The following is a 25,483-nucleotide window of genomic DNA, read 5'->3' as shown; positions in this document are numbered from 1 at the left end:
TGCATATCACAATCACATGATTCACAACTCGTTGTTTACCTAATAAACCTTGCAGTTCACTTCCACACACATTGTTGTCTGTACCGGCGCTAAGTAGTTGGGCGACCGATTTAGCTGTTTCGGCTCCGATACTCAAGTGAACCGTTTTGTATCAGCCAGAAAATAATAATAAAATATTACATCTCAATTTGACACATGTTAAAACCATTAAAAAAAGGAATTTTAAAGTATTTTTTGCATTTATTTAAAAACAGAAGATTAATGGGTAAAACATATTGATTTTCTGCCGATACACACCTATACTGATAACATTGCTAAAAAAAACTTATTTATACTCAATAATTACACACCGATACTGATAACATTGCTAAAAAAAAACTTATTTACACTCAATAAATCAGTAGCACCAAATATTAACCCAATATATATTTTTTGAGTTAAAAAATAATTGTTGAAGTAGACCTCACTTCGATTGGATTTGGACCAACTCGGGCTTGTTTTTTTTTTTTATTATTGAAACTGATTCGGTTCAGAAACCGATACTATCAACACTGCAGAAAAAGTGGGATATGCAGCGTATTGTGTAGCAGTGCATCAACTCAACACGACCGATCTACTGTAAAACGTATAAACAAAAAAAATCTGCCTTAGCACAAGGCAGATTTGGTGCGATGAAGAACGGAAACCGCCGATAGGCAAAGGCCAGATTCTGGAGGATATACTTGTCATTTTAGGATTTTATTTTGCATTAATTTACATTAATGTTTTCCTCGCAATTAATTAATTTAATAAACATTCCTTGTTTTTAGTCTCTCAGCCTTTTTAGCCTCATCCTTTTGCTTTTTTTGTCCGTCCTATATTGCTTTTTAATAATTAATTAGATTTAATCACAATTTTTTTTTTGTTAAGTTGTAATAAGCCATTGTGGTTGGTCGACCACGTGGTGACTCCCGTTCAGGCATCGCAAAACCAGGTTGCGGGTCAGAGTCCTCTCCGATTCGAGTCCACTTTTGTCTGCAATTGCACGTTACTCTCTCTTCCCTTCCCCCTTCTCCTTCCTCCTTCCCTCTTTTTGTGATTTATTTGGGCTCAGATTATACCAACAAATTCTTGTTATCGGTGTTATTTTTTTTTTTTAGTTTCCCCCTTCATTTCCTTCTTTCCCTTTTCTCTTCTCTTTTGCGTTTTTCTTTGCCCTATTTTATCGTCGGATCGAGGGATTTCGGGATTGGAGGGTCGGAGAGCGTGATTCCGGCCCTGGTTTTGCGGCCTTCGGCGATCGGCCGGCGGATTTCGGAGGTCGAGGCCGCTCTGGATCCCGCGGCGGAAGCGGCGCTCGAGGATGGCGCTGTTCCGGCGGTTCTTTTACAGGAAACCGCCGGATCGGCTTCTGGAGATCTCCGAGAGAGTCTATGGTGAGTCCTCCCTCCCTGGGGTTCCGGAATTTCGATTGCAAGGACGATTTTTGTGTTTTTTCTACTGATTGCTGGTGTCGAAGAAACCGCTCCCTCGTTTTGATCTTCTTTTTTTTGTTTTCTCCTTTAATTGGCTCCATTTCCCTTTGCGGAGGGAGGATCTGGAGGTGGAGTTCTTTTTTTCCCCCTTTTTTTTAGTTTAATTTATGAACCGCCATAATCACGAGTTCAGTTGATCGTTCCGATGATCGACTGTTTCTTCCCTTTTTAGTTCTCTACTTCATATGACTTGCAAGAGAATTTCTTTACTAGATACTTAGATCTCTTGTGCTTTGCCTCTGCCGTTAGTGTTTGCGTCTTGAGACGAAATGCAATTCTTAGTTTAAGTGAATTGTTGTGGTAGTTTTATGCATTTTGCTCCTAGTTGTTGTCGTTCATCGTGATCGTCTTTATCGTCATTAATCTCATGATTTTCTTGTTTCTCCTTTGAATCCTGTCCATGGACTCCTGAGTTTTTGGACTGCTTAGTAGTTGAGTAGGAAAAATGCATAGGGAAGCCTGAATTTGTGAAATTTCTATCTTGTTTTCTCAACCTAAAATATGATGTTTACCTTGCTCCCTTACTCTAGGTTAATTGTCCCATGTTATTACTATTAAAATATGATTTTTGCTGAAAATTTCTTCACTTTCGAATGATTAGCAACAGTTTTTTCATGATACGAGATCAGGGTGGAGTGAGATTTTTGGGCCTATAATGTAGAGTTCAGTGGCTTTGATTTTCTATTGCCATTCTTTGCAACTTTTAAGAGTCAGAAGGAGGGCACTGCATTTGACACTAGAATTTGTGCTTTGGAAACAGTTTTGTGTTTTCATCTTCAAATGTGAGGAGTTGATCAAGGTAGGTTAGGTTTTCTTAAGCATGGATACATAATGCAAATTCGTGGGTTGAGGTTGATAATTGGACTAGTTTAGGAATTTAATAACTTATCCGCAATTTTGCATACTTTGTAGCTTTTGCTTTCTCAGAAATGGTCCCTCTAAAGAAAAGTAAAAACAGATGCTTTTCATTGGCAAGGATTTGGGCTTGTGTTTTGGCAGTGAGGCTTTTGGTGGCCTCCAAATGACTCAGTTTGTAAGTGATTTTTTTGCATACTCTTTTGTGGTGCTTGATCAAGATATTTCACTCCCCTGCAGTATTTGATTGCTGCTTCTCAACGGATGTCTTGGAGGAGCATGAATACAAGGTTTATTTGGGTGGCATTGTGGCTCAGCTGCAAGAATATTTCACCGATGCATCGTACATGGTTTTTAACTTTAGAGAAGGAGAAAAGAGGAGTCAAATTACAGACATTTTGTCACAGTACGACATGACGGTCATGGACTACCCACGACATTATGAAGGGTGCCCATTGCTCCCACTGGAGATGATACACCATTTTCTGAGATCAAGCGAGAGCTGGTTATCTCTCGAAGGCAATGTATTGCTTATGCATTGTGAGAGGGGAGGATGGCCTGTACTAGCATTTATGCTTGCTGGCCTCCTTATATATAGAAAACAGTATACGGGCGAACAAAAAACACTTGACATGATCTATAAGCAAGCACCCCGGGAACTTCTCCAACTACTCACTCCTTTAAACCCAATTCCGTCCCAGTTGAGATACCTCCAGTACATCTCAAGGAGAAATGTTGGTTCAGAATGGCCTCCACCAGATAGGCTTTTGACTTTGGACTGCCTCATTCTTAGAGTTCTTCCGAATGTTGGCGAAGGAGTCTGTAGGCCTATAGTCCGAGTTTATGGCCAGGATCCATCTAACACATCCAGCCGCAGTTCTAAAGTTCTGTTTCCAACATCAAAGAAGAAGAATCATGCGCGAAACTACAAACAGGTAGATCTGAAGTTTTGTCTATTGATGATGTAATTTCCAAGATTTTCTCGTGTGGTTTATCCTATATAGACTTTTTATTGTAACTGCAGGATGACTCTACGCTCACTAAAATAGATATTCGTTGCCGAGTCCAAGGGGATGTAGTACTTGAATGCATTGATCTGGATGAAGATATGGGACGTGAAGAGATGTTGTTCAGGGTAATGCTTAACACTTCATTCATCCGGTCTAATATTTTGGTGCTCAGTAGGGAGGAAATTGATGTTTTATGGAACTCCAAGGACCGTTTTCCAAAAGACTTCAAAGCAGAGGCAAGATCTTATCTATCCTTGCTAAGATTTTTCTTTTTCCCTTTCTCCTTTTTCTTCTGTCAGATTTAGAATGTGGAGCCAAAGAAACTGGTGTTTGTTAACAGGTTCTTTTTTCGGAATCTGATGTCGCTGAGTATCATACGCCGAGTGATGAGGTGGCCACTCATGGGGATGATCGAGAGGGCCTTGCAATGGAGGAATTTTTTGAAGTTCAAGAGATCTTCAGTGATGTTGACTTGCTTGATGCGAAGGGGGAAAATAGACCTGAAATGCGTAAGCAAAATAAACCGAGCAAGGTCCATCACCAACAAGAAGATGGCATGATTCCCAAAAAGGTTGTAGAGGTTTCTGTTACTCAGGAAAAGACAGAGACCAAAGTTTTTCCACCAAAGTTGGGGATTGTTGTTTCTAATGAGAAACCTGAGATGCAGCTGTCTCCCTCATCAAAGAAGCAGCCTGCCTCCAATGCACAATCTCCAGCCGGAACGGTAACAGCTAAGCAAAGCGTCAAAGAGGAAGACACCAAGGCCATGCCTGTAAAAGCTGCAAAGCTAAAAACTGTACCACGATGGATTGCTCCACAATCTGTAGAAAATTTAGATTCCTATGCTGTGCATATCCCACCCCAGCCTCCTTCAAGGTATAACAGTGCACCACCCTTTTTTGAGATTGATGCTCCTTCACAAGGTCATGCTGCCAGTGAACAACTAATGTCAGCCCCATCTACTAACAGTACACCTACAAATGTCAGACCAACGCAAACTGTGATTGCCGCTACCTCATCGGAGCCTCTTTCATCAGTGACAATTACATCATCTGCTTTGCCTACAACCCTAGTTAATCCATCTCATTCGCCTCCCCCAAGGGGGCCTGCGCGTGCACGTTTAAGTGCTACATCCTCTTCTCTCTCCTCACCACCTTTACCTCCACGTGGAGAAAATGTTTCTACATCTCAGCTGCCTCCTTCATCCCCATCTTCATGTACTGACACAAGCTCAATGTCCATATCTTCATCCCTATCCTTGCCAAAGCCTGCACCACCGCCTCCCCGACCCCCACCGCCACCGCCACCTCCACCTCCGCCTTCCTCCTTAGGAGCATCTTTTCTTCCTTCAAGAACTATGCTGCTCACTACATCATTGGATAACACACAAGATACATTTGCTTCACCCCCACGACTTCCATCATCTTTTCCAACATCAAAAACTGCACCTCCTCCTCCTCCTCCACCTCCACCACCCCCTCCATTACCTGGTTCTCATATAAATCATTCTTATCTTTCATCACCACTACCACCACCACCTCCACCTCCTCCTCCTCCAAGTTTTACATCTGTATCCAGATCTCTTGGTGCTCCTTCTGCTCCGCCACCACCACCACCACCACCACTTATTAACCGGAATCCAACATCGCAAAATGTTATGGGTGCTCCATCATCAGCTCCACCTCAAAGGGTTCTAGGTGCTATTTCTTCTTCCCCTCCCCCTCCCCCTCCATCAATTGGTGGACAAACAATTATTTCTTCAATGGCATCAAGGGCTCCAGGTGCTCCACCACCACCACCTCCTCCCCCTCCTCCTCCTGGAGGATGTGCTTCTACTCTTACATCTTCAAACACAACAGGAGCACCCCCTCCCCCTCCATTGCCACCTCTTGGAGGAAGAAATTTTACTATCACGTCTCCAAATGTAACGGGAGCCCCACCTCCTCCGCCTCCTCCACCTCCTCCTGGAGGACGTACTCCTGTTCCTCCACCTCCAAGGGCACCATGTGCTCCACCTCCTCCTCCACCTCCTCCTGGAGGGCACACACCACCTCCTCCACCTCCAAGGCCACCAGGTGCTCCACCGCCTCCTCCACCTCCAAGGCCACCAGGTGCTCCACCGCCTCCTCCACCTCCAAGGCCACCAGGTGCTCCACCCCCTCCTCCACCTCCAAGGGCACCGGGTGCTCCACCTCCTCTTGGAGGGCGCTCTCCTGTTCCACCACCTCCAAGGGCACCAGGAGCTCCACCTCCTCCTCCACCTCCTCTTGGGAAGAGTACTCCTGTTCCTCCTCCACCAAGGGCTCCAGGCGCTCCAGTTCCACCACCTCCTCTTATGGGTTCCAAATCTTCACAATTAGGGCAGAAGGTCTTGTCTTCTAACCAAGCTGTTGGGGGAAAAGCTTTTGGGCGTGCACAATCCCCTCTAGCAACAACCCGAAGAGCATCATTGAAGCCATTACATTGGATCAAGGTAACTAGAGCCTTGCAGGGAAGCTTGTGGGCAGAGTCACAGAAATATGATGACGGCTCCAGGTGTGACTTCTGTTATAAGCTTTTATGTGTTTTCTACTTTCAAAAGATAAATTTCTTTTACCTGGTTATGATTATGGAACAACATATTCATATTTTGATGAGTTTTAATGTTTACTTGGTAGTGGCCCGGAGTTTGACATGTCAGAACTGGAGACACTTTTTTCTACTGTGGTGCCAACTTCAGATGATAGCTCAGGAGGAAAGTCAGGAGGGCGTCGCAAGTCACTTGGTCCCAAGACTGATAAAGTCCATTTGGTAATTAGCTGCTTTGTGTAGTACAACTCTCTGGAATTATGATTGTATTAACTGGAGCTCTTTGATTAGTTTTTCTAATTATCTTATTGCATGGGAGATCACTTTGCTTATTGGAACACATATTAAATACAATTCCTACAATAATGAAATTCATTTCATCACATCTAGTGTGGCCATTATTACATTCTCAGGTTGTTTTTTTTGGGTTTTTCTGCTAAAGGTCATATATTAATTGTTTTGAGGCTTCATTCTGTACAACTGAAGCAGTAGATAAAGATCTGAGCAGATTCTGGTGCAGAACAACTAAATTACCAAACTTTGAATGCCAAGCTTCTGCATGATGCAAATTTCAACTATGTTTTGAGGTTTTCAGTGGTTTGATAGCAGTGTTGTGAAAAGCGTTGAGGCGTAGCGAGGCGCTCCACCAAAATCTGAGGCGAGTTGAAACCTTGAGGCGCAAAGCGTAAGCCTCAAAAATTTTTTTTATTAAAACTTAAAAAAAACTATAAAAATTATCTAAAATTATAAATAAATAAGAAATGCTTTATTGATGAAGCAACAACCAACAAAAAATAAAAAATCTCAAATAAATACGGAAAAAATATGAGATTAACATGTAAAAGTAACATTAATGCAACAACAAAAAATAAAAAATCCCATCCTACATCTTTTCCCATTGTTCAACTGCAAAAATACATATAACAAAATTTATATTAACACAAAAAATAGATTCATATTCAATAAGAATCAATATATATATAAATTGAAAACTAGTGAAAACACAAACACATGAAGTCAGTGAGAACTAGAAAATTATTAGTTTAATTTTTTTTTATTTAGGAACCAATTTGAATTACTTGCCACTAAAAGGAGAATATAGAAAAAACTAACAATGTATTCAATGTGAATAAAAACAGATCATGGGCAAAGCTAAGTAAACCCTACCAGATTACACATGTAGTAAGCACTGAAGTTGCAACTCCGACCTCAATGAATGTGAATACATAAGGTCAATTCAAATATAAACAAATTTTATGAAATAAAAGCATAGTTACAATGCAAAGATTCAAAGATTTTTCCCTTGCAGTAAGGGGGTCTGGGGGCTCCCCCGGCGCGGGTCCCGCTGCGCGGTCAGCGGGCGGGGGTCCAGGGGGGCCGCCCCTGGTGGGGGTTCGTAGGGGCGCAACGCCCCCCGGAAGATTTTTTTTGGGGGCTGCCGTCATTGTAAACCCCAATAAAAAGAATGTAATTACAATAAAAATGCTGCACCCCCGCACCCCAGTTTTTACCTCAGCCCCGCACCCCTGCACCCCCACCCGCACCCATGTGACATAGGTTGTAAGACCGTAAGAAGATAAAGATGCAAATTTGACCCTACACATCATGTCGTAGTCAACTTTACCACATGAAAATAAGCACAGAATGCACATAATAAACATGATCCAAGGATTGGTTTTGGCCTTTGAGTTTGGATCTATAGAAAACACATAATGTACTACTAGAATGAGTCAAATAACGTGCCATTTTGCATCTGGTTACATGCGTTCTAAATCAATAGACAGAGAAAAGAAAGCATGGTTCAATGGCACATATATAAAGCAACACGTGTAGGTGCAAGCGTTGGTTTGTTACCACTAACTAGCTAGGTAGCAACTAATGCTGTTGACCCGAGTGATGATGCAAGTGGGGAACCCAGAAACAGATTCATACTTCAACTCAAAGGGGCTGGTAGAATGCGCATGGAGTCATGCAGTCATACTAGACAACATGTATCTCCTCATATCTCACGTCTGTGATTTCAAGTTTCTCAACTGGACAAATGAATGTGAAGCTACGAGTTGAGAAAGTTTCTCAAGTTTCTCACGTGATACAACATTAAACTGTACAAAGATGGGTAAAAACAGATACAAGGTTGAGAAAAAAGCAAAAATGAAAAAGAGAGAGGGGCGACTGTATCACGCCCGAGAGAGAGAATGCTGTATCACGTGAGAGAGGAGAGAAGAGATAAGAAGAAGAAGAAGAGGAGAACGAGAGAGAAAAGAAAACCCGTACCTGTTTCTGGTCTCCACCACAAGAGAGAATGCTCTGTCGTGAGGGAGAGAAGGCTGCCGTGAGGGAGAGAAGGTCGTGAGGAAAAAACAGCGATAGGGTGAGAAAAAAAGTAAAAGAATATCATAAAAGAGTCGGTAGGGCTTTGTTTAAGCCCTAGTTTTTGGTCGAATGAGGGTTTTGACCCTCATTTGACCAAATCAATTGAGGCGTGTACGCCTCATTCTGAGGCGCGCCTCGCCTCGAGGCGTGCGCCTCAAGGCCTATGAGTCGCACGCCTCATAGGTTTTGCGCTTTACCCATGCGCCTCAAGGCATGAAGCCCCTCACCTTGAGGCGAGGCGCGCTTTTTGCGCCTTGAGGCGCGTTTTTAATAACACTGTTTGATAGCCAAGAGTGTTGGTAACAATTGGAAGAAGGAAAGTACAGAAAAAGTTTGATGATTCTAAGATTACCTTTTAAAGGGGTCACAATTGATCTGAATTTTTGGATGGAGGGGCCTGCAGAGCCCCTTGTTCCTTCTTTGGCCTCCACCGGATTGATGGGGTTCCTTCCTCCCAAGAGTTTCAACATCCATCCCCCCTCCTTATCTTCCACAACTTGGGAATCCGCTGGAGTTCCCGCTACCACCAACTTCCAACTGACTAAAACCCTTTTCGGTCACTCGCTTTAGGGCATTCCGATCGCTTCTCTTACAACTCCCTCGCCCCTGACTGGAAAGAAAAAGGGCCAGTTATAACTTATAAGGGCCCTATGCATTCCATTCCGGAAAGGTCATTGGAAAAGCAAAAAGAGGGATGAAGACCGATCACGTCTCGAGTGGAACTCTTGGTTCAGGAAGAGGCTCTTCTAGGGAAAGTTTGCGACTCATTTCTTCAAAGTAGTCCCCTTCTTCCACAGGCCTTTTCATCGTAGAACTTGGCAATGGCGTACCCGTACCTCTTGGAGAGTTCGTCCTGTAGGAAGTTGTATTTGTTATACTACGCAGCTGCGTATTGGGTTTTGGTTGCCCATGGAAGGAGGAGAGAAGAGAAGAGAAAAAGCTAGATGATTCAAAGATTACCTTTAAAAGGGTCACAAAGAAGAGAAAATATTGGGTTTTGGTTGCCAAAGTTCAGTATCATGATCCTCTGTTGACGTGAATGATACTTCTTTCTATTTTAACATAAAATCTTCTGCTAATGCAGGTCCAGTTACTTGTCCGCTGGATACTTTGCATACTAACTGCAGATACACTAGCATGTTACTGTTTGAACAAGATGAGACAATCATGCACCATGATCTAAAATGTTGAAAGAATAGTAGGATTTATTTTGGATGGAACTGGGATTTTTTCCCCCTATTGTGTCTTCATTAAGAAACTTTCTGTTTCAATGCAGTCCTTGATTAAAAATAAATCTTTCAGAATTAGCTACCTGGTTTGCCAATTCCTAATTGTAAACTCCAAAAGTTTTTTTTTTTTTGGGGGAGTGGGTGGCTAAGCCAAGGGAAAAAGCTCTCCATCACCAACCGCACATTGGCAGGCCTCCAGTTAGTAAGAACCTCGAGGTCCACTGCCTACCAGCGAGTACACTCAGCTTCGACCTTTCAGCTAGGGACACATTTCGTGGTTTTCGGACTGTGTTCGGCCCATGTTAGGTGACAAACCAGTCATCCTAGCTAGGAAGGTGGAATCCTTGTGTGCTAGACTCCACAAGGTTGTGATTGGAGGAAGCTAGCACACACGTGCTGTTGAGATTGAACATATTATCTAGGAGGAACAAATGTAAGTTTTACCCTCTTGCATGAAATTTTTGAATCTGGTAGTGGAAAGCTTTGGGTACCGGGGAATCTAAGGTGATTTCAATGATTTCTGAACAAAATACTTTCTTCAAAATTTTCTGTGGAAGTTTTTATCTGAATTTCCACTGAAATTAAAATTTGGCAACTTTTGAGAAACTGTTTCTTAGGTTTTAGTGAACTTTGCTTGGACTGTTTACATTTAAGCATAATTTAATACTTCATTCATGACTTGAAGTGCTCGGGAAAGAATTAAACCAAGTAAAACATTAGAAAAAATACTAAAGTTTCCAGTAAGAGTTAGCCCGTATGGCTACCCAAGTTCTTTTCCTATGGTTTAATCATCCTTAAAAAGAAAAACATCCCTTTTTTTCAAGAATTTGAAAATACAAGCAGCAGATATAACAAGCAAAATACTCACTTTCAGTTCAGGAATGCAAGGATGTAATTTTTTTTCTATAATTTTTTGTTGTTTAGTGTTCAAGAGCAGCTTGGAAGAATACATATGTCCAAATGCCTTGAATGTTTCTCTGGCTTCTTTTTGATTTATGTGTGTTTGTTTCAGTCATTTGTATATGCAATCAGACTAGAAAACACTTTTTTTTTTTGCTTTTTGCCTACTTTTTTTTTTAGATCTAACCTTATAGATGTGATCTATATAGTTTCTTTAGTAGAAAGCTGGTTTTGGATCATGTTTTTGCCAACATGTAATTTGGTTTTCAAAGGGCTTCAAAAATCAAGGGCCCACAATGTGGCAAATTTGATGACTCAAAGGATCATATTTTTACATTGGAAAGAGTTGATCCATAGTGCAATCCCTAGCAAACAAACCATGCTGAAGACATCTATGAGATCAGATTGAGTGGATACAACTTGCATCTATGATTTTCCAACTAGATTGTACATACAGTTGATGGTAGCATATATATATATATATATATATATATATATATGGAAATGAAAACCTACAAAATGGGCACTGTGCTAAATGAAACATGCTATTAGATTTTCAGTATTTTTTTTTGAAATTCTGACCATACAGATGTGATCTATATGCTTGTTTTTATAGGAATCACTTCTTGGAGCATTTGATTTTGATGCATGACTAAGTTTTTATAAGCTTTCAAAAATTAATGGCCTACAATTTTCATAAATCTTTGAGGCTCCAAATACCATTTTTTCCATCCAAAATGCATGATCCAAGTGTTGATTTCTAATAAATCAATCATGCACAACTGAACGCATCTATGGAGTCAGAATTTTGAAAAAACACCGGGAATCCAATAGCATATTTCATTTAGCACGGTGCCCATTTTGTAGGTTTCCATTTCCCATATATATATATATATACATTTCTCTCTCTCTCTATATATATCCACCAGCCTACCAGAGTGGGGGATAGCTGCCTACTCTGATCCATGCATACCACACCAACCTACTGGGCTTCTAAAGGGTTTTTCATGGTTTTCTCAAATCTGATGGTACATATGGGTTCTACATGCTTGATTTTATAAAAATTGACTATTGGATCGTCTGATTCTGACATGTGGGTAGGTTTTTATAAGGACCGAAAATCGACGGTTTATAATTTTCATAAATATTTAAAAAATCACATTCTTTTATTAAAAAATTACGATCCAAGTGTCATTCCCTATCCAATCGACCATGCCAAACACATCAGTGGGGTCAGATTTGCAAAAAACTCCCCGAAACCCCCATTTGTTCACTGTAGGTCAGAAAGGGGATGTTCCAGCCCCTGTCCTCCCCTTTAAAGTCTGCATGTTATATATGTTTTTGGCAAATCTGACCATATGAATGTGATCTGCATGGTTGAAAATATATGAATCTTGGATCCAACTTTTTTGATGTGTAGATAGGATTTTACAAGCATCCAAAAATCAATGGTTCTAAAACTTGTGAAATGTTTTAGGTTATAAAATCTTAATATGCTTATTTTTACTGGAATTAGTTCTTGGAGCATTTGATTCCGATGCATGGATAGGTTTTTATTTGATTCCGATGCATGTGTGTGTGTGTGTCTCTCCCTCTATACACACACACACACCCCACTAGAATATGTTAACTGAAAATATGTGCACTGGAGTGTGAACCAAGATTTTCATTGTTTTTTTTTCTTAAATTTCACCGTACATATGTTATCTACATGATTGGTTTTTATAGGGACAGACTCTTGGATCATCTGATTACGATGCATAAGCAGGATCTTTTAAGGCATGAAATTCAACGGCTTACTATTTTTGTAAATAATCAAGCATCCAAAAATGATGTTTCTTCATAAAAAAACATGATCTACTAGTTGATTCCTAGCAAATGTACTGTGCCAAATACATCTGCCTTTATATTTGTCATTGATAAGTAATGAAGCACTTCTTGATGGTGTTGCTGTGTGCTACTTTGGTCTGTTATATCTTACCACCCTGTCATTTTCCCTGAACTCTGCTCTATTGATTTCTGTAAAGCTTTCCTCTTTTATGTTAAAAAATGGAAAAAAAGAAAAGATCTGATACATATTTGGGACTTGTGCTTTTACATGGGGTGTATAACTTGGACTTTTTTTCATGCTTTTTGTTTGCAGATTGAACAAAGGCGTTCCTATAATTGTGAAATTATGCTGACAAAAGTTAAGATGCCATTTCCTGATCTGATGGTGAGTTATTGTTCTGTTTCAATTTATATGGTTGGCAGCTATATTATTCTTTTGGAGGCATGATGTACAAGTTCTTTCAAAATATTTATTCTTTGATAATCTGAAAAGCTTTGGTTTGTTATAAGATCATCTAACTGTTCACAAATTTCATTTTTTTTGTGTTAAATGTACATGCCTCTTTGCACATTTGTTTCATTAATTACAGTCATATTCATGTTGATGCAAGTGTTTGCTCGTGCATTTGTGTGCATGTGCATGTGCATGAGCACACACACAATCATCTGTATGTCACTATGTGTGTGTTTCAACTATGTGGCTCACGCTAGATATCAAGTGTCTTCTTTATGGTTATTCATGACTTCTTTCAAATGATTTCTACTTGTTCTATACAATTGACTTTGTATGCTTTATGAACTGTTAATAAATTAGCAATGTGTGTTATTTCAGTTTCTTTCACTAGGATTAGATGCATTTTCAACAGTATTTGGTTTTTCTGTCCTCTTAGAGTGCAGCCCTTGCGTTGGATGATTCAATTTTAGATGTTGATCAAGTGGAAAATCTTATCAAATTCAGCCCTACAAAAGAAGAAATGGAACTTCTTAAGGTTTGTTTATTGTTGGTGTTATTTAACAATTACTCTGATCACGATTGTTCACTTTGCTTTTCTTGTTCATGTTGAACTTTTTGTTAATGTAATTTTTTCTTCTTGCATGAACTTCGTCTAATTTTTTTTCTTTCCATTATCTGTCATCCTTCTGAATGCTTAGGGCTACAATGGTAACAAGGAAAACTTGGGAAGATGCGAACAGGTAGGGATGATCTGCTTTGTCTGGTTCTGCACTCTTTCATACTTTGACATGGATGACCTGATTCCAAAAGCTTTGGCCTTGAGTTATTGTGGTTATTAGTTATTTGAATGATCCTTTTTCATCTTTGTCTGTTTATCTTATTTGAAACTTCAGCAGAATGAAAATAGTTGCAATTTTTTAAAATGCTCTTGCATTGGCTTCTTTGGGGATTGCTTGCTTAAGTATTTGCTATTTAGTTTCCATTAGATGTTTGAAATTGTTTGACATTTGATTTTGCAGTTCTTTTTGGAGTTAATGAAAGTCCCTAGGGTGGAATCTAAACTTAGAGTATTTTCTTTCAAGATACAATTCAGTTCCCAGGTTGGGTTGTCTTTTAACTGTTTTTCCCATCAGTTAATTGGGGGTGGCTTTTCACTTGTCTTAGTTGCTATACTATTGTGCAGGTTGCAGATCTTAGGAAAAATTTGAATATTGTAAACTCAGCATGTGATGAGGTGATTGTTAATCTTTTTAACATTCAGTTTATCCTTTTCATTAGCTCATTTTTTATTTTTGTTTGTATATCAATCTAACCTCTGGCTTATCAGATCAGGAATTCCATCAAGTTGAAAAGGATCATGAAGACAATTCTGTCATTGGGGAATGCACTAAACCAGGGCACTGCAAGGGGTAAGTGAAATGACATACACATAAAAGTGAAACTATTACCTTTTTTTGTTTTTTCTGTTCATGTTCTCTCCTTAATTTGATTTTGTATTTTGCAGTTGCCATCTTGTAAACTTAGTTGTTAAAAGTTGCGCCTAGGTGACCTAGGTGGAGCGCCCCCTATTTTTCCGTCTAGGCACTGCCTAGCCCACCTAGGCTGTTCCCTGCCTAGGCGACAGGGACAATCATGTTTTTTTTATTAAGTATGTTGACCAGGTTTGAAATAGTCCAAACCTGGCCAACTGCCTATTAGGGCAACTATAAAAGGGAAAGGGCTACACCCTTCCCCTTTTTGCTCTCTCTCTCTCTCTCAGCAATAGCGAGAAGGAGGAGGAGGAGACTACCAGGTACATTTTTTCCCCTTTTCTTCTTTTTTTTCTTTCTTTTTTTCCTTCTTCCCTTTTCTTTCTTTTTTTTCTCCTTTGCCCTCTCGCCCTCCACCCTCTTCATTTTTTATTCTTTTTTTCTGTTTTCCCTTTTTTCTTTCTTTTTCTTCTTTTTTTCCCTTCTTCCCGTTTTTTTTTCTTGTTTTTTTATCCTCTTTTTTTTCTTCCTCCTCTGACCTAACATCTTCCACCCTTTTCTTTTTCCTTTTTTTCCCTTCTTTTTCTTCCTTTTTCGCCTTTCTTTTCTTCCACTTTTTCCTTCTTTCCCCTTCCCTTTTCTTTTTTTTTCACTTTTTTTTTCTTTCTTTCACCTTTTCTTCTTCCTCCTCTCACCCCTCCACACACACATATATATATATTCAGTGTTTTCAGTTATATTATATAATCTTTTTCTTTGTATCTTTTTTCACATGTATATAATATATGTTTATTTATATTAGCTATGTTACATAGACACAGCAACTTGATAGCCGTACCCGTGTCGACACAGGTGCGGGTACTGGACACAGCATAGGTGCGTTCTGGTCCGGATTGGGTCGGGTCCAACCCATTTTTTTTTTGTTTGACCTCGGGCGAAAGGCAGGGAAGAAGAAGAAGAAGACGAAAAAATTAAGAGGAGAAAAAAAAGAGAGATAGAGGGCATACCAGTTAGGGTTGAACCTTCTCCTCCTCCTCTTCATCTTCTTTTCCTTTCAAAGAGAGAGAGATCATACCGGTTAGGGTTGGACCTCCTCTTCTTTTTTTTTTCTTCTTCTCGTTCTTCCGATCTGCTAGAGAGAGAGAGAGGGAGAGTGAGAATGAGAGAGGTTTCGTGAAACCCACCCACCTTTTTATGAAAAAAAAGTGGGTCTGGATCAAGTGTGGACCCTAATATAGACCCACACTTGATCTAGATCCAAACAGAGAGAGAGGGAGGCTTTCGTGCCCTCTCAGCCGAAACCCACCCATCTTTTTATTAAAAAAGTATGTCGGGATTAAGTGTGAACCCTAATATAAATCCACACTCGATCTAGACCCAAACTCTCTCTCTCTCTCCATATATATATATATATATATATATAGTCGTGTCCCCGTACCCTCATTTTTGAAATTGCCATGTCATACATGCCCTCTGTACCCGTACACATGTGACATAATATATTAGTTATTATATGTATTTTGCACATATACAAAATTAAAAATATAAACATGTTAATGCATCTGTAATATATATATCTGTTTTTTTGCAGATATATATTTAGACACACATGGTTACACTATTTTTATTCATAATTATCTATTTTTATATTATAGTTGCTTCATTCATAATCGTCTTTTTTATAATATATTTGCTTCATTCATAATTGTCTGTTTTTTATATTATATTTGCTTCGTTCATAATTGTTTGATTTTATGTTATATTTGATTCATTCATAATTGTCTATTTTTATGTTAAATTTGCTTCATTCATAATTGTTTGTTTTTATTTTATATTTGCTTCTTTCATAATTGTTTGTTTTTATATCATATTTGCTTCATTCATAGTTGTTTGTTTTTATGTTATATTTACTTTATTCATAATTGTTTCTGTTTATGTTCAATGTTATGCAATTATACAAAGTTTGTGATATGGTATATTGAAATACACACTCATACTTCATTCATGGTCACAATCACAATTGTTTATGCTTGTTACTTAAATTTAACAATTTATTGTGATATTCTTACTTTTTTCAATGTTTATTTTTGGGACCTACCTAGTCTGACTAGTCCTAGTCTGACTAGTCCCGCCTATGTCCCGATTAGGCCTTTTAGGAGTATCGTCTCCACCTAGTGCTTTTGACAGCTAAGCTTGTAGATCAACTTACTCAAATTGCCAGTTGAATGCCTGTGTAAATAAATGACTGAATAAGATAAACTTAACCCCATTGAAATAACAAGGAAATTATTTTGTATGCATGAACTGGAATTAGTGAAAATTTTATTTGGTCACCTTCCTATAGAAATCTCTATTAGTCTTATGCATCTCTGATATTGTAAATTTGTCAATTTTCTCTCTCTTCTTTAGGCCTTTCTCTATCATTTCTTAACAGCTGTTTCAGATGCTAAATGCATTTATTAAGATTATCTTTATTTTATATATTACTGTTACGGAATATGAACCCTAATATGCACTTTGATTTGATTCTCAGGTATCCTTGTCATTTTTTGCTTCTTTTATTAGGCTTTGATTTTTGTTGCTTGTGCATTGTATGTTTCTTTCACTTGGTTGAGTGGCATTACATTGTAATTTGTTACATGCAGGTTCTGCAATTGGATTCCGATTGGATAGCCTTTTGAAACTAGCTGACACTCGAGCAGTTAATAATAAGATGACCCTCATGCATTATCTTTGTAAGGTGTGAGTTCAATTTTCTCATCCTTCATTATCCATCCACTGAAATGTGCTATTCAGAAAAAAAAATGCTTGTCTCTTGCATGCTCTGACAATTTAGACTGTGGATATGAACCTGTAGCATATTGTTACCTGTATTGTCTTATCATTTGAAAACTTGCACACTTTTGTTGGAGAGTTGCATTTAATGTGCATGAAAAATCTTACATGGATGGATTCTGTGCATGCATTGCATGTGATATGTATCATACAAATATATTGGATGTTACTTGATGGTTGCAAATGTGCCAAGTTGTTAGGATGGGATGGAAATAATGTTACTGGTTAAAGAAGTGTGTAAGTTGTGAGGATAGGATTGAAATGATATGGTTGATGATTCAGTAGTCTGTATTAGATAGCAAGTCAATTGAATCCCAAGAAGAGATTGGGGTATAAAAAGAAAGGTTGGACGAAAGATAGCTTAGAAGTTAGAAGGCCTTTTTGTATAACTTACAATGTTTCCTGCAGATTATGATAATTAGTAGTCTACCTTGAGAGCCTCTGTGATGAATATTTGAGTTCTAATATTCTTTGGAAGATCCTTGATAGCGTCTAAATCTCCTTGTCATGTTGCTCAGGTTCTTGCTGATAAATTGCCAGAGCTTTTGGATTTTCACAAGGACCTTATCAGCTTGGAAGATGCATCAAAGGTTCTTATTTTTTGAACATATCCTGCTGTTTCATTTAATTGTTCTATGTATTGGTTGCCTAATCTACATCCTTTGATACAGATTCAATTGAAGTTTTTGGCTGAAGAAATGCAAGCCATAACTAAAGGTCTAGAAAAGGTTGAACAAGAATTGACTGCATCTGAGAATGATGGTGCTGTTTCAGAAGTTTTCCGGAAGGTATTTTCCACTCAAAAGTCCCACTCGCTACTGTAAATACCAGTGTTTTCCATCAAGTAACTGTCCTTTATGCCTAAACTTCAGATAACTAGTCATAGACTATGGTATTTTGATGGCCTCCTTTCAGCACGAGGCATAAGTTTTTGTTGAATTAGAGAGTAGATTCTTTTTACAAAACCACAGATTCTGCTTAGTATGTTCAAATAGCTTTTCAATTTTCTTCATGTAAGACAAAAATTTTGCTTGCATGTTTATATGGTTGAACTATGAAACAGTCTCTGTTATACTGCATTGTAGCTTGATATAGATGCTTCACAAAAGGCCTAGATTAAAGCTAATTGCTTCATCTGAGATCTGCCTTCGGAATACATTATGTTCGTCAGATATCTCATGATGTATTCTCAAATTCCATTTTGTGTGATTCTTCCACAATGGAATTTGATGAGTGAGAGTTTGCTAAGGTACTTGTAGAGAACATGTTAAATAAGCATATCAAGCTCTTAATGAGATTGAGCTTAGGCCGGAATTGGCTTTTTTTAACTAAACAAGAATGAAGGCTGTCTTAAGTTGCTGTAGTTTTGGTTGCTTGAGCGGTCTGGCCACAACTCCAGTTAAATCCCAGTCGCATAACTTGAGTCCCTATAAATCTGTTATTGAAAAGATGAGGAAAGAAAATTAGAGAATTGGCTGGCTTTCTTACTTGCCCTAGGTACTGTCAACTATTTAGATGATGAGTCAAATACTCAAACTTGTCAGAGGAGTCAAGTCTAACTTGTTGAGTGGGTAAGAGGAATCAGGTTAAAGTCAGCATGGTGATGGGCTGTTATGCCTGAGGTCTTGATCTGCCTGGTTTATGTTTACTGTGTTTGTGCCTTGGGACTAACGAGCTAGACCTACATGCAACTGAGTAGAATTGCCGGATTGGTGAAAATTGTTTCAGGTTGTCTCAAGTCCATGCACTCAATGGGTGTACCCTGTGAAATGTGAGATGGAACATGGTACCTCAAAGATCTTTTAGAACATTTTCTCTGTTTCCTAGTGGGCCTCTTTCTCCTTCCTTTTTCTTTATCTTTCTCATTTAGGGCACGTTTGGAAGCAAGAAAATTTCTCATAGGAAAATAAAACTTTGCCTATGAGAAGTTTTGATATGAGATAAGTGAAAATTTTCCGCTTGTTTGTGTAGCATGAGAATAACAGAGTGGAAAAATGTGTCTGTGAGAGAGAGAGATGGGTTGACTGCACCCAAGAGAGAGAGAGAGAGAGAGAGAGAGAGAGAGAGAGAGAGAGAGAGAGAGCTGAAAATGGTGGTGGGTAGGAGGAAGATGAAGATGGAGGAAGATCTTGTTGTGGCAGCCCTTGAAATGAGATGTGTTGTGGGTGAATGATTGCCTTAATGCAAAAAGAATTTTTTTATAGGAATTTTTCCTATCAAAAGTCATAATTTTTAGAAAAACTTTCCTTTCAAAAGTTTTCTCTTGTTTGGAATGGTTGGAAAAGATGTAATTTTTCCTTTCATACTTTCACTTTTCCTACTATTTTCTCACTTCCAAACGTGCCCTTAGAATTAGCATCTCTCGCTGTGGAAATGCCACTGATTGCAAGATGTCACAAATTTGATTAGAGAGCAGTTGAATGCTAATTTGGGGAGAGCAGTTGAATGCTAATTTGGGGTATAACAATGGAAAGAAGCATCAATCAATAGATCCCTAGTTTTTGAATGAAAAGTTAACATTGAAGAGTAATCTAACCTGCTTGCACTAATATCTTCTTCAATCAATAAGTGTCAACAAACATTGTGTTTTTCAACTTTGGAGTTTGGATACATGTTTGAACTCAGGAGATCATTATCTCTGTCAATAGTTCAGTCAGAAACAACATTCCCTGCTATAGTTGATTGGTGCTCAAGTAGGTACGTGAATTCTGTGGGCTTGGGATGGATATCCATTTCAATTTAAGCTCTTTTTGTGGGACTTGAACCCTTTTTGCATCCAATTAGATGAATGTTTGGGTTTGTATAAGGTGTTCAAATCCTAACTCAATAAAATTATAAAAAACATGCATGTCTGATGAAGTCTGGAATATGATTTGGTCGTTCCACTGAAGGTAGGGAGTTAATGTGATTTACATCTGGTAATTGAACTTCCCACACGAGCTGGAGGTCTGTATTTGACTCCAAATGTAGTCATTAAATATCTGATTAGATATGGCTGTTTAGTACCTATAACCAAGCTGATCTGAGCCTTCCAGAATGGTAGTGCTTATTACTATTATGAGGCTAACGGTTCTCTTTCATTTTATCTGTTGTCTTCTGGCATGTAAACTTAGTTTTTCTCTCATTCTGTGTTTTTTAAAAATCTTATGGACAAAAAAAGTTTATAAAGATGAAATTTCATCTTTTTATTATTGAAGTTTTTGCTTTTAATCTTTCTAGTTGCACTCTCTTGCAACTGGACATCTTTGAGGATGATTGCTGCCTCTCTTTTCATGCTAAAATTTTTTGTTAATCTTTTTCTTCTTGTTTTCTGATTCTCTGACATAATTGTCTTTGTGGTATTTGGTGGTAAGACATTGAAGGACTTCATCGTTCTTGCTGAGGTGGAGGTTCGATCTTTAACTTCGCTTTACTCTGCAGTGGTATGAGCCAAAAGATTCAAATTGAATTGAAGATCTCATATGCTGAGATTTATTGCCTTCTTATCCTTGCTGTTGGAACTATTCACAGGGTAGAAATGCGGATGCACTTGCTCTCTATTTTGGGGAAGATCCTGCTAGGTGTCCCTTTGAACAAGGTAATTTTCACATATGCAATTTCCTTTTCCTCTTGTGCTATTTTTACTCATTCTTACTTTGTTTAAGTGCAATTCTTTGAGCGCTTTTAATTATGTATGCATCTGTAGTTTTGAAATCATGTTAACTTGGCTGTGATGGGTTTTAGATCCTTGTACTTAAACATCAGAGCAACTTTATCTGGCTAGCATTTCAAAATTTAGTGATAAAAAAACTGGGGAGGTTATAAATGGAAAATGGTGCTGAACAAGAAGCCACCTTGATGTTGGGACTCTACTATGTAGCATGAGTACTTTTACCAAGCCCCTGATACTGGTGTCTTACTCGTATCCTAGCCATATCAGTATTGGGTATTTTGGTTAGTCATCTTCATTTTGAACTTAATGTGATTCATTTTGTCTATCTTATGATGCAATCAGCATGTAACATACTCTTGACAGAAGTGTCCGTTATGAACTATATATTTGTTGATCGCTGTTTGTTAACTACGTCACTTTGACTTGCTTTAGACTTTTAATTTGTACGCCTATGACTTCATATCTAAGGATATTGTAAAATGTAGCATAGTGCATTTTTGCATGTGTTTACATCAGTAGAAATCTATTCACATGGTATCAATTGTAGGCATGACAAGGAGAGTAGGGTGTTTTGGGTTAGTTGTACTTATCGTCTTTACTCGATGTGATGTGGTCACATTTCTTGTGGCTTTCAAGGTTCTAGCAGAGTAAGAGTAATGAGAAGATACGGTTGTTTATCTGTCACAGGTATAGTTACAACAAAGATACAAGATACTGATTTTTATAAACAATAGGGCAAGCGGATTTGTGTGTGTAGATTGTATAAAGAACTACAAAAAGGAAATTGTATACGAATATGTCCAAACCAAAGTTATATCCGATTCGTGCTGATTCTTCCCCCAAGTAACAGACTTTTGATTTAATAAAGTTATATCTATTAACTTAAATTTATGGAAGTATTTTGTGCAAAATTTATTTAAAGATGGATGTGTTCAGCTTGGACCAGGTGTTGGCTGAAACTCACCTAAGAACACTTGTTGTATTTCTGTATTTCATTAGTTCAAAAGTTGACCAAAAATTATCTGGCTGCAATCTATTACCCTCAAGCATCTAGTTGGAAGCTAGAACGAACAGGATAAGATGATATCCCATAGCCACGTGGACTAGGTTAAATGAAATCATAGGCTCCTAGTAATTACTATGAATTTCTTCATTTCCCGTTTCCTGGAGCATAGCTTTCTAAAGCAGTCACACAAAGAGTCGTAGGTTTGAGGTCACTGTTTTCTTACTCAAATGAGAGTTCAGTTCCATGTTGATCGCAAAGAGCGGCTGATGGTCTTTTCTCCACTTATATATGAGGGTGCACGGAATCTATTATTTTCTCTTTACCATTGCTAAGTAATCAAACAAACATCTAAAATCGAAATGGGATAGCAAATGCTCTGAGAGGCAAGAGCTCCCAAGCCAAATCCATACCAATAAGAGGCCAACTTTTGGTTGTCTGGGCAGGCCAGCTCCATCCAGGACCAGAGATGGTTGGTTATAGCTCATGAACAGGAAATGCATCCAACAGGCATATATAGCGTCGTGGTCTTTATTACTAGGGTTTTTCTATGGAAATTAAAATGCATAGTTGGCAAACTCGTGACTTGGGCTTGGATGGGACTCCTACTGGGTCACCGTGTCAGCGGGTTGACTCGGTGACTCGGACGAGTCAGAACTCTATATTTTATAGTGCAAGCACATGAATAAGACGTGGAAATAACTAAACTTCAAGCTAATATGTCAATAGATAAGTTACAAAAACATATAATTATACATGATTATTAACTTTTTTCATTGAACAATATTAGATTCTTCATAACAAGTGACTTTATATAAGAATTATGCATTAAAATAAAATACATGATAAAAAAAATTATTTAATGGGTTGGATTGACAGTCCTGAATCGCAGTTGGAGTCCGATCCGGGTGATTCCCGAGTCGACTCACCGGGTTTGCCAACCATGTTAAAATGTTTACAGTAAGACAAACTTAATTATGCATCCGATTCGATCATGTAATGTTGGCTATGCTAATTTTTTATGGAAATTAAAATGTTTATGGTAAGACAAACTTAATTATGCATCCGATTTGATCATGTAGTGTTGGTGATATCAGACACGATCAAAACAGTATCTTTAATGTGTCTAGGCCCATGTGGCCTGTCATGTCGTGCTTTTGGGCAGTTCTATGCATTGCTTAATATCTGTGATCCTGCTTAAGATGAAATAGGTTTTGGCTTGGGTGCGGGTTAATTTGGAGAAGATGCAACATTACAATTAATTTATCAGTGTCTTTTTAGTTTTGATGCAGACTGGCATCTCTATTTCATTTAATAATGTGATGCAGTTGTCTCTTTAATCTAGTTAATGGATCCAATTTTGATGAATGCAGTTGTCTCCACGCTTTTGAATTTTGTGAAGATTTTTGTGAGGGCATATGATGAGAACTGCAAGCAGGTGGAGCTTGAGAGAAAAAAAGCTGAGAAAGAAGCACAGAAGGAGAAAATGAAGCTCCATACTCCAATGAGGAGCAATATCAAATAAGTCCTCGTGGTTGGGCTTTGGAAGAATACAGGTGGACCTTTCCCTTTGGAAGTACAGTTTTGAGCTCCTTTGCAGATGCTGGAGACTCTGATGGGAGACCAGACAGCCAGAAAGCAGCAAGCTGTTTAGGAAGTGCCACTCATGCTGTGCCTTTGGCATCTTTCAGGTTGGTCTTCTATTTTGTAGTTTAAATGGGCTTGGGAGCCACAAGCTGATTTGAGTTGCCGTTGGACTCGCCAGATCAAATGGCTTGGGATGGTCCAATCCTAACCAAGAGAAGGGTTAACCCTTTGCCTTGGAGTCTGCCCATCGCCAATATCCTTGGTCATTAAAAATCTTGTGTCCATAGCAAACTATGCGACTAACACCTAATGACTTGGTCAGTTTTACTCACCAAAATGATATCGTCAAGTTATTTTCCTTATTGGCTATGGTTCCCCCACCAAACCTGCTCCCCCCCCCCCCCTACCGCCAACCTACAAGGCTTCTCAAAGGTTTTTTTTTCATGTTTTTCTCAAATCTGACCATACAGGTGTTTTACGTGCTTGATTTCATAGCAATGGACTCTTGGATAGACAGATTCCGATGCATGGCTAGGTTTTTACAAGGTTTGAAAATCGACTGTTTACAATTTTTATAAATATTCAAGCTGTAAAATTCACGTTTTTTCATCAGAAAACACAGTCCAAGTGTCATCTTCAAGCAAATCGACCATGCTGAATGGATCTGCAGGGTCAGATTTGCGAAAAAGACCCCCAAACCCCCTGTTTGCTCACAGGAGGCGCCTAACTTTGTCCGGCACCTACTTCCCACTCTATATATAATGAGGTCAGTTCTGCTGCTGATGGCCATCCATCTCAACATTTCCCCGAGATGGACACCACACCCATCTCAAGAAATGCCAAGATGGGGTGGCTGCATATAATATGAACACTATATTAAATCTGGGTTCTTGTTAGGAACAGTGAGAAGGATGATTAGATTTTGTGACGATAGAAGCCATCTCACTTCTCTGTTTAACTAGAGCTATGTGAACGCAGGTATTTTTTGAGACGTGGAAGATGCCAATGACCGGTGCTGTTGTTAGGATCTGACCTCACGATCCATTCGTGTAAAAAGCTAACCCGTACGTTCCATTCTTTTGTAACATCATTTTGTTTCTCCCGTTTTTCTTTCTTTGGGGGTGCATTTATTTCTTGTAAATGCTTCGTAGGAATTAGCTGTATCTGATTTGTTGTAACATAGAAGAAAATAAGAAATGTGAAAGCCCTTTTGTAAATCTGTTAGATGGGGGAAATCTTGGGCGTAATCTTGACGTTTGATGTCAGGAATTAGCTATAAAATGACCCAGACCATTAACGTCGTCTATGCTTTTCCTTTATGAGAGAGCGTTGGCTCATCACCGGGCTTCTGTTTGTTTCTCATTAATTTCCACAGGAATGGTGGTCACCACAGTTTTTCTTGCTTTTGTATGGTGTGGACCATAGAAAATCTTGTGCAACGGTTCCTTTGGATGCCCATGCTCGAGATTGATGGCTGGTTTCATAGCATTGCATGAGCAGCCAGCAACGGCCTCCTTGTTTGTCCGCAGTCTCATATCTCGTTCTAAGGAAAGTTTTGGCGAGAAAAATCTTGTGATAAATTTGAAATTATCTTGTTTTCTTTGTAGGTTTTTGGTAGTTCGGGTACATGTAATAAAAAAACCGTTATAAATATGCGTAATCTTGAAGAGCATAAAAAACAAAGAAAATCGTTTTTATTTTCGAAATTATTTTTGCTTCTGGAAATATCGCAATTTTTTCCAAATGTTGCCCATAATTGTGTCAGTCACAAAATGATGACCATTTTTTTTTGGACAGAGAAAACTGGGGTTAGGCAGACCCCTACCAGTTACACAACTATACCATTGGGTTTTGAACCGGCACAAGGTGTTGTGCACTAGCTGCTCCTATCAGACAAGCGGAGCCCCGTTGGTACCAGTTATACAACCATGCCAATTGGGGTTTTAACTTGCAACGTCTCACCACAAGGTGACGTGCACTAACTGCTCCTGCCACACAAGCGGAGTCCCCGCTGCTAAATTATGACCATTTTTATCATGGGTTGTGCAAGGAAGCAAGATATTTGGTTACCGTGCCCGAGTTTGGTTCTACGTTTTGTAATCGGATCAAATTCTGATTTTATGGTGCAATACAATAAAAAACGATGGCTTTATAGAAAGAAGGGATATTCTTTTCCAATGTTGTAAGAATCTTCTCGGGCCATG

The 25,483-nt window shown here is 38.8% G+C and overlaps 1 protein-coding gene across 1 annotated transcript; it reads left to right on the top strand.

Moving 5' to 3' along the window:
• The first annotated feature begins 995 nt into the window (after window positions 1-995).
• On the top strand, window positions 996-24,616 carry LOC149813128 (formin-like protein 18). Its single transcript, XM_089991300.1, has 18 exons — window positions 996-1,415; window positions 2,610-3,304; window positions 3,394-3,615; window positions 3,720-5,914; window positions 6,037-6,169; window positions 12,593-12,664; window positions 13,170-13,268; window positions 13,432-13,473; window positions 13,753-13,833; window positions 13,917-13,967; window positions 14,061-14,142; window positions 16,848-16,942; window positions 17,556-17,627; window positions 17,709-17,825; window positions 20,391-20,459; window positions 20,548-20,614; window positions 23,066-23,383; window positions 24,258-24,616. The coding sequence occupies exons 1-17, from the start codon at window positions 1,343-1,345 to the stop codon at window positions 23,215-23,217; spliced, it is 4,317 nt and encodes a 1,438-aa protein (XP_089847426.1). The 5' UTR covers window positions 996-1,342; the 3' UTR covers window positions 23,218-23,383; window positions 24,258-24,616.
• Window positions 24,617-25,483: the final 867 nt, after the last annotated feature.

This window comes from Nuphar pumila, chromosome 16 (genome assembly GCF_984573655.1).
Source record: "Nuphar pumila chromosome 16, dmNupPumi1.hap1.1, whole genome shotgun sequence".
Classification (NCBI taxonomy): Eukaryota; Viridiplantae; Streptophyta; class Magnoliopsida; order Nymphaeales; family Nymphaeaceae; genus Nuphar; species Nuphar pumila.
The sequence above is the reverse complement of the archived record's forward strand: the minus strand, read 5'-3'. Positions and strand labels throughout refer to the sequence as shown.

Coding starts and splice junctions, on each gene's coding strand:
- LOC149813128 (XM_089991300.1), top strand. CDS start 1,343: ATGGCGCTGTTCCGGCGGTTCTTTTACAGGAAACCGCCGGATCGGCTT. Junction 6,170..12,592: donor AGACTGATAAAGTCCATTTG/GTAATTAGCTGC, acceptor TTTTGTTTGCAG/ATTGAACAAAGGCGTTCCTA. Junction 13,269..13,431: donor AAGAAATGGAACTTCTTAAG/GTTTGTTTATTG, acceptor CTGAATGCTTAG/GGCTACAATGGTAACAAGGA.